Source organism: Zalophus californianus, chromosome 3, assembly GCF_009762305.2.
Source record: "Zalophus californianus isolate mZalCal1 chromosome 3, mZalCal1.pri.v2, whole genome shotgun sequence".
NCBI classification, from domain to species: domain Eukaryota; kingdom Metazoa; phylum Chordata; class Mammalia; order Carnivora; family Otariidae; genus Zalophus; species Zalophus californianus.
In genome coordinates this window covers 186,039,417-186,049,325 of record NC_045597.1, presented here as the reverse complement: position 1 = coordinate 186,049,325, position 9,909 = coordinate 186,039,417, and the positions used below count along the sequence as shown (strand labels likewise).

Sequence of the window (9,909 nt, the reverse complement as noted above, 5' to 3'; positions counted from 1 at the left end):
GGGCATCTCGGCTCTTTCCACAGTTTGGCTATTGTGGACATTGCTGCTATGAACACTGGGGTGCATATGGCCCTTCTTTTCACTACAGCTGTGTCTTTGGGGTAAAGACCCAGGAGTGCAATTGCTGGGTCATAGGGTAGCTCTATTTTTAGTTTTTTGAGGCACCTCCACACTGTTTTCCAAAGTGGCTGTACCAACTTGTATTCCCACCAACAGCATAAGAGGGTTCCCCTTTCTCCACAACCCCTCCAACATTTGTTGTTTCTTGCCTTGTCAATTTCTGCCATTCTAACTGGTGTAAGGAGGCATCTCAGTGTGGTTTTGATTTGAATTTCCCTGATGGCTAATGATGATGAACATTTTCTCATGTGTCTGTTAGCCATTTGCAGGTCTTCTTCAGAGAAGTGTCTTTTCATGTCTTTTGCCCATTTTTTGACTTGATTATTTGTTTTTTGGGTGTTGAGTTTGAGAAGTTCTTTATAGAGCTTGGGTACCAGCCCTTTATCTGTAGTGCCATTTGCAAATATCTTCTCCCGTTCTGTGGGTTGCCTAAATTAAAAAAAAAAAAAGAAACCCCCCAAAATAAAATGAATAAAATAAAATCTCAGTGGCTCAAAACAACAAAGGTTTATTTATCACTCATGTAAGGTACCCTAAAGGTCAGGGCTACTTTCTAGGGCTGCTGTCCCCCATGCAATGACTCAGCTTTACCCCATATAAACACATGTCCCCTCAATATTGTCAAGGGACAAGAATGTGGAAAATCACATCTCAGCTCTTAAGAGGTTTTCCTCCGGGAGTGGCATGTTTTGCTTTTCACTGGCAAAACCAATCACATGGCATGGTGGTTTTTAAATATATCTATAAACTCATTGACATTGTCACCTCCAAAAGGTGGAGTCTAACTCCCCTTCCTTTGCAAGTGACTAGACTAGGTGCCTCAGTGCTAACACAGGGAATGTTGCAGGGGTTGTGCTGTGTGACTTTCAAAGCTAGGTGTCTTACTCTGTTCAGGCTGCTGGAACAAGACAGCACAGGCTGGGAGGCTGCTGAACAACAGAAATTTACTGCTCACAAATCTGGAGGCTGGGATCTGAAATCAGGGTGCCAGCATGGTTGGGTGAGGGCCCTTTTCTTGCTGTGCCTTCATATGGCAGAAGTGGCAAGGGAGCTCCCTGAGGTCTCTTTTATAAGGGCTAATCCCATTCATGAGGGCTCCACCCTCATGACCTAAGCACCTGCCAAGGCCCCACCTCCAAATACCACACACTGGGGGTTAGGATTCAACACAGGAATTTTGAGGAGACACAAACATTCAGCCAATAGTATTTCAGCAATATTTCTGAATTTTAAAAAACATTAATGCAACATAAACTATAGGTATAATGAAATTTAAGTGTAGAGTTTGATAACATCAAGTATATTCACATTACTGTAAAGCAGATCTCCAGAAGTTTTTAATCTGAAAAAAAGTTCATTTCAAACTTCATGCCCATCAAACAACTCCCATTTCCCCCCTCTTCCCAGCCCCAGCTCCGCCCCACTAATCACCACTGTACTCTCTTTCTATGAATTTGACTGCTTTAGATACATCGCATAAGTAGAATCAAACAGCATTTATCTTTTTGTAATTGGCTTATTTCACTTAGCACAATGTCCTCAAGGTTCATTCATGTTGCAGTGTGTGATGGGATTTCCTTCTTTTGAAGGCTGAATGATATTCCAACATATGCATAGATGACATTTTGTTTATCAATTCATCCATCAATGGGCAACTGGATTGTTCCAACCTCTGGGCTATTGTGAATAGTGCTATGTCCATGGCTGTGCAAACATCTCCTCTAGACTCTGCTTTTAAAAGTGTGGGATCCAGTGGAATTGCTGGGTCAATCCAGTGGCTCCATTTTTAATTTTCTGAGGAAACTTCAATCTGTTTTCTGTTGTGGTTGCACCATTTAACAATCACCAACAGTGCCCAAGGGTTCCGATGTCTCTACACCTTTGCGAACATTTGTTATTTTCTGTGTTTTTTGATAGTAGCGATCCAAATGGGTGTGAGGTGTGATTTCATTGTGGTTTGGATTAGCATTTTGTTTGATCATTCTTAAATAAGAAAAAATTCTTTGGTCTTTTTGAGGTCCAAAGAACAATCTCATTTTAGCAAATGTGATAGGCAGAATAACATCCACTATTCCCACAAAGATGCCTTAATCCCTGGAACTTGTGGATGTGTTTTGCTACATTTCAAGGGGGAATTAAGGTTTCTAGTCATCTTCCCCCCAAGCCCCCAGGTGGCCTGTGACTCCTGCAAGGTTAGCAGAGGTAGAAGCTGGGAGGAGATATAAGGGGCAGGAGAGACCATCCTTCCAAAGGCAGATATAGGATGATGTTTACATCTTCTGGGTGGGGCAGTCTCCAAGTGATAATTCTTTCTCTTCAATAGTGCTTTGTGGAGGTAATCAAAGTTACCCCTTCTGGGCCCTTGGGCAATCCTTGTCTCTGGCCAGGTGCTGCTCATCCCATCTTCATCTTCTGTAGCCTGTGGTACCTTCCAGCCTCTTTTTGCTGATGACCTCTCTCCTTTGGCAAGAAGCCTTTAAAGACAGGTCTTTTCCAACAACCCCAAGGTCAGATCATTCCACAATTCCTCTTGGCTCATAAGAATACTCTGGCATCCTTTCCCCTCTTCCATCAGGGGTAAATGTGTGGTTTTCTCCCATTGCTTGTGTATCTTTGCTTGGTCATCAGTAGGGCAGTTCCAGCCATAGCCCTTGATCTTCTCAAAGAAAAAAAAATGCTTAAAATTCATTAATGGGGCTGATTTTACAGTCTTGAACTTCTTCTGAACAATGGCCTGGATTCTTCCAACATTTTCTTATGATGAGTATTATGAACCACTTTTCTGTTCTTGCTTTTAGGGACTTTGCCCAAGTTCATTCTTAGTTAGCCAATATATGTTTATATAGCATATCTATGGACAAGCCAGAAATAGTTTCATGCAGTAATAATATGGTTGCTATTATGGTAAAATGCAATGTTCATAAGAACTTAGGAATCTTGAGATAATTCACATTTTTTCCTTAAGTAATGTATTTTCAGAGTTATTTGCAAAGTGTGTGTTCTCTGAACATTTCTCCCAAACCTATATACCCCTTCTGACTTTAAATTCAATATCATTGCACCATTTCTAGAGACCAAAGAAACACTTTATAGGAACCCTCAACAAATTACAAGTGGCTTTATCCACCACTTCCTCTCTCCCTTCCACATCTTGCCCAGGCTTAAGGTTCTCTAAGGGGTGCAAAGGATTTACACATCATGAGAAAGATTATTGTTAATGTCATTTAGGATATGAACAAACATTCTAAATACCAACTGAGACAACTTTCCAATCCAAGACCAGGATATCAAGACCAAAATGACCTTATAGATTTTTAATAATTTGCTCTTTGTAGATCATCTCTTAAGGAAAACACGAGAAGCTAATCACAGTTGTTCACTCTTAGACAAGAACTGGGGACCTGGAAAAAGAGGGGGAAGGGCTTACTTTTTACTAAGTATCATTTTTAACCTTTTGAATTTTATACTGTATCTTCCCAATTCAAAAGTTGTTTTAATTTTAAAAATAACAGTTCGCATTTGAAGGTATAAAACTACCATTCTAACAATCAATATTACAAGTAAAAGTCACCTTTTTACATAAGAAAATATTTTAAAAGTTTTAAGATTAATGTGATTTCATTTATATGTGGACTCTAAAAAACAAAACAAATAAGCATACAAACAAACAAAACAAATAGACTCTTAAATACAGAGAACAAACTGGGGGTTGCCAGAGGGGAGGTTAGTAGGGGGATGAGTGAAAGATAAAGGGCATTAAAAGGTACAAACTTTCAGTTATAAAATAAGTAAGACACAGAGATGAAAAGTACAGCATAGGGAATATAGTCAATCATATTTCAATATTGTATGGTGACAGATGGTAACTATACTTATCGTGGTGAGCATTAAGTAATGCATAAAATTGGCAAATCAATATATTGTACATTTGAAAATAATATAACATTGTATGTTAACTATACTTCAATAAAAAAAATTTAACACCCCCCCCAAAAAAGAGAAAAAAAAAAGAAAACTTTAAGGATAAATTGAATTGTGTATTTTAGATCTAGGGCTTATAATTGAGTTAACTTTGGTAGATTTTTTGAGTTTTTATTCTACTCTTGGCTCTCAGATTATTTTATATTTCAACAAAAACAAAGAGACAGCTTGGGTTTTGTGGGGATGGAATTTGTAAAAAGGGCATGTCTTACTGACCAGTGAGTCCACTACATCATTTGTAGAGTGCCTGCCATCCACAGGCACTGTGTCACGTGCCAAGACACAAAGGTAATCAGCCCTGGCAGTCTCTCCTGCCTTGGAGAGACGTACATATTGCAGAATAGAAGGTCATGCTTTGAAATCTCAGAGTTGAGAATGGAGGAAGAGAGAAGACACACTGAACACCCAGAGAAGAGGCAAGAAGGACTTGGAGCCAAAATGGGGTCCAGACATGATATGGAAGCCACTAGAATCTGAAAACAAGGTGGGGGCCTAAGGATGGGAGGGTGTAATCAAAGCAGTGGGTGAAAAAGAGGCTCTTTTCCACAAGGCAGGTGTCCACACCCAAAGCAAAGTGGAAAACTGAAGCCCAAATTTCCTAAGCAATTGGTCCAGCTCTCAAGGGTGATGAAATGGTCACCTTTGGCCAAGTCATGTGAATGGAAAATCTGAAAGGGAAGGTCCTGTCCTCCTAAGCTCCTGTAAGGCCTTTCTAAGCCTCAGCTTTTCTCATTTGTAAATCAGGAATAATAATACGTACATTATATACCTGTTGTGGGGATTTGGTTTTGTGTATATGAAATGACTTGCATGGTGTCAGAAGCATAATAGTTGCTCATGTGTTGAGCAACTATTATGCTTCTGTTGTTGTTATCACCTGTAAATAAAACTAAATGTCATAATGGTGGATCCCATGGATTGGCTCTCTCAATCCTCATTTCACCCCCATTTGGGGATAACTTCCTCTTCCTGTGAAACTAGTAACTACATTTCCCAGACTCCTTTTTCTTAGGGTCTGGATGCCAGATAGGTTCCACCAGTTAGAAGCAATCACTTGAGATTTGGAAGATGGAAGGAAGTGGAGGCCATCTTCCGGTTGCTCTTTCTTTTGCAAACTTACTACATTAAGAGGGGCCTGAGGCATGGGGGGCAATGGTGGAAGCAGCTGCTGGACCACCAGATCCCAGCTGCAGTGGAATCTTGACACCAACAAATGGTGGCTCCTGATTTCCGCTCCTCCAGCCCTGCCAGCGTCTTTGTAAGCATCTAAGTCCCATATTAAATCCCATGTGTCTAAAGTACCTGGAGTGATGATTCCTGTTTCTAGAACTGAATCCTGACTAACTTAGAAGTGGATGTTTCATCTAAAGAAATCTCATATGTAAATTCCCGTGAAAGACTTTATTTTGTACTACTGTCTCAAAATGGCTTAGATTTAAATCATGAGTTAATTCCCATGTTTAAACCAGTTCATTGTTCTTCTTGATGCCATTCTCTTTGAGAACTGTTAACATAATACAATTAAAGTGTTCTGGGATCTTGAAAAGTTAACTCCAAGTATCATATTGAAAGAGGCAGAGTATATTTTTGTGATTATAACCCATCCATTGTCTTTCTTTATACTTTATTTGGTTGAGAGGAAAATGGCCCCTGAAATAAGTTTGCTTCCTAATATCCATTCTTCCTTCCTTTCTTAGTAACAAGAACCCCAATTTTTAGCTGGTGACACTACCACCCAGCTAAAATTTATTCCTGCTCTCCCTTAAAGCCAGGCATCGTCATATGACTAAGTTTTAGCCAGTTAAATAGAAGAAAAAGTGTTTTGTGTAATTTCTAAAAAGTGTCTTTAGAAGGAGGGTATAAACCCTCCTTTGCCCCTTCCTCCTTCCTGTTGGCTGGAGTATGAATGTGATGACAGGACCACTAACAGCCATCTTGGGTCATGAGGTAGTATAGTAATCATGGCAGAATAGAAGAGCATGAACCTGTTGCCTACAGAGCTGCTGTATAGGACTGGATTTTTTACCTCCAGATTTCTTTTACAACAGAAAAAAAAAATAGACAGACAATCTCAAACCTTAAAAAATCATTGTTATTTTGTTTCTGTTTTGCTGTTACATATAGCCAATCCTATGCTTAATTAATATAAGAGGAAAAGCCAAGTTAACTTCTTCTCTTCATATCAACCATGGACTGTTTGTCAATTTTTAAAAACATTCTCAAGTGCATTCTCAAAAGCTGCCTCATTATTGAAACACAGTAGGACATGCTGCTAAGAATGTTGATCTGGGTTTAGAATTAAAGACATAAAATGATCTCACAGAGGCCAATTCAGTGTACACAGCAGCGAAGTTTGCAAGCCAGATTAATAACTCTGACTTATTCGTATTGCTTTCAACATCAAACCAAGGCACCAATTTTAGGTTGAGTAGAAGGCAAGTCCTCAAGCCCAGCTGATGATCCATTAGGGCTAGAGTTATTGATTCAAAATGGCTGTGTTTCAGGTTAAACTGGCTCTCTGTTGGTCATCATGTGACCACACCACGCTGACAGCACATCCAACGGTGCAATCTGCTTTGCAGCTCTCTATTCCAGAGCCCATAGATCAGAGGGTTAAGACACTGGGCAAATGCAAAGACTCCAAAAAGCACCAGATTTAAAGCAAAGAAAAACACCCCACACATCTTTCCCAAGCCTATGAATATCAGGGTTGGTATTACATGTAAACCCATCTGCACTAAATGAATAAGGACTGTTTTCCTTGCTTTGATATTTGATCTATTAAAATGGCCAGCCCGTTTCCCTTCTTGGTAGATCAGAGAGTAACTTATAAGAATGATGGACAGAAGAAGGAAAAGGAAAACCATGCCAATAGCTCTGGCAGCAGAGCCATTCAAGATCACAGGGCAAAGGGGTTCAGATTTAAAAACAGCACCCTGAGTGGGGTTAGTGCCCTCTATGAGGAATAAGCAAACATTCTTGAATATAATGATTGCCCAAGACCCAGCCAGAATCCTATACTTAACTGAATCTACAAAGGACAGAGATTTCAAAGGCCAGCAAATGGCCAGGTACGTGTTGACAGCCATCAAGGCCAGGGTGAAGAGGATCCCTTCTCCAACACTTAGCTGGACTCCAAATACCACCCAGCACACCAGCATAGGACTGTTGGCCAGCAGAGCCCGCATCCCTTGGAAAACCACCCCCAGGCCGCAGTAGGAGGAGATGCACAGCAGATGGTGGCACAGGAGGATGTATCGGACCTCTTTCTTCAGCTTCGAATTCTGTGACACTATCGTGATGATGATGACAGTGACAAATGTGGCAAAGAAGAAGGCAACTGTGTATACAGAGGCCTTCACTGTTGCCTCCAGCCTCAGCCAATCTGATATGTTGCAGTGTTCAGAAGACAAGTTCATGATCTTTCAGGGCAACTTGGCTCCTGCAGGATTAAAGAACAAGAAAGAGTGACTCTTAAAGCTTCAGGTGTGGTTTTCCAGCTCTGTGATCTTGCATACATCTCAAGGAATATGTTACATGTTTTTCTGTAGAGAGAACAACAACTTTAGATAGCACTGACATGGATCAAAGAAACTGGACAAATCATCTGGGGTCTTCACTTTGTTTCAAGAGAGGGGCACATACTCAAACCATCCAAAAGGAAAGTTTGAAAGACGGACTCTCAAGAGTCAGCAAATTGCTCAAAATCAGGTCAAGGTTTTATTCTTTGTGCGTCCTTTTTCATCTTTGATTGTGAGAACTTTTTCAATTTGGAGCCACAAAGCACAACATTGTAAAACTCAGATGATGAACCACCAAGCACTTGTTAACACTTAGCACATGCAAAGGTCTGGGGAAGACTTTAGGGCAAGAACTGTAAGGAATGTGGGGAAGCCACTGATGCAGAGTCCTGAATTCATTTGGGTCCATAAGACATGACAAGGATATTTACAAAATGACAGCAGTCACGGGTGACATTTACCCAGTACTTTCTAGGGATCAAAACTATTTTTAGAGAATATTCTTCACCAATCCTGGGGTACGTTTTATTTTCCACTAAGTGGTTTTTTATGCACTTTTCACAAATGGCGAAACAGACTTAAAGAGGCTAAGTAACCTGCTCAGGGCCATAGGGTTATTGTGTAGAGGGGCCAGGATATGCATTTCAGAGTACAACTCCTGAGCCCACCCTCTCAACCACTACAGGGATATTCATGTCAAATGCAAGGTCAAATAAATGCATGCTCTGAGTTCTTCTTTGGCCAATGTCATTGGCCCCCCAATGCCAACTGAACGCCATTTGTAGAAATACCGTTTCTGTTGTTAAGTTGGAAGACTGCATGTCCAGGAAGGTGTTGAGATCTTAGGATTACCGAGGGACTGTGACCACTGAAATGGTAGTAGCCTCAGATCTTCTCAAGCATGCACAGCAGTGAATGGCTCACCATGCTGCAGCCTGGGGATCCCCCAAATTTCAGGATCACTGTCTCCAAAAGTCTACTGTAGAGATGCCAACATTTGCCTCCCCACTATGGCTTTACTCACTTCCTCACCACCTATTGCATTGCCTCTCTCATCAGAGTTGATTGGAACTAGGGGTAGACATCTGACTCATGGAGAATTATTCTAGGCACCACCAGTGTCTGCTTCTTAAACATCCGACTGAAGAATTCTCACAGAGAATGGAGTCTGAGTGTGATGTCATGTGATTGGCCCGCCAGTCAGGTTGGCGCACAGGTGAGTAGAAGAAAGTGACCGAGAGAGGTAAGAGAGAAGAAGAAAGTGACCGAGAGAGGTAAGAGAGAAGCAGAGGTAGCCACAAAGTCCCTGCAAGGCTCCAAAAGCCCTTGCAAGACAGAGAGAGAACAACCTGGGCTCCTGAATTTCTGATTCTGCTGAGATGCTCTGCATTTTCTGTCCTTGGGTTCTAAAAATATAACACACCCTTCTATTATTTGAGCTAGCTTAAATGGGTTTCCTTCTGTTCCTTTATGTCGACCCCTAGCGTTCAAAGTATATAAAGTGGACCCTGAAGGGACACAGTATATTATATGGATTTCCTAAAGAGCGTGTCACTGTGGAGACAGCTACTGCAACTTGCTGAGAATCCAAGATGTCACAGCTCCTTATGAAATCCCTTGCCCAAGGCATCTATTCTCCCCTGCATATTGTCTTGTCACCCTTTGTGGGGAATTTCTCCGGTTCACATGGATTTTTGTGCCATTATCGTGCAGTCAAACTCTAGGCATTTATTCCTCTCTTTTCAGCCCCCAGAGAGGAATAGAAATGGAATGGTCATTGTCATTGCCAAACTCATCATTAGGTTTTCTTTTAGCTGCAGACTTTTTGGTCAAAATCTTATACCAGAACCCTTCAATAATCAAGAGAAAAATGCATTATCTGCCCACATTAAATGCCTCCTCATCGCTCATCCCCAGAGCACACTCCTTAACTGTCCTCAAGGCACCACCATAGACAATGAGGGCCCCAATGAAGATGGCACGCAGACCCTGGTAAGTTAGAACTCTGCCCTGCCTGGGGGAGTCACAAGAACTGGGCTTTAAGCCTAGGTCTGCCGCCAATGAGGAATGTGACTCCACTGGATACTGCGCCCACTTCACTTCTCTGGCCCTTGGTTCCTGACATCACAGCCATGCAGGATTGCAAGCTCCACATCTTTTCTCTCTAGCTACAGAGTCATCCTCACTCACATCCTAAAGAGCCAAATCTTAACTGAGGCCAGGAGTATCCAGGCTTTTTCCTTATTCTTTTTTTTTCTTTTTTTTAAAGATTTTATTTATTTATTTG

The 9,909-nt window shown here is 41.2% G+C and overlaps 1 protein-coding gene across 5 annotated transcripts in view; it reads right to left on the bottom strand.

The window, feature by feature from the left end:
- Nucleotides 1-6,184: 6,184 nt before the first annotated feature.
- The window catches only part of LOC113919718 (probable G-protein coupled receptor 148), a 54,529-nt gene continuing 50,804 nt past the window's right edge, over nt 6,185-9,909 (bottom strand). For all 5 annotated transcript variants that reach the window (XM_027589314.2, XM_027589313.2, XM_027589315.2 and 2 more), the window contains one exon: nt 6,185-7,543. In XM_027589314.2, coding sequence (XP_027445115.2) covers nt 6,630-7,520 — 891 coding nt within the window. In that variant the 5' untranslated portion in view covers nt 7,521-7,543 and the 3' untranslated portion in view covers nt 6,185-6,629. The remainder of the gene's footprint in view (nt 7,544-9,909) is intronic.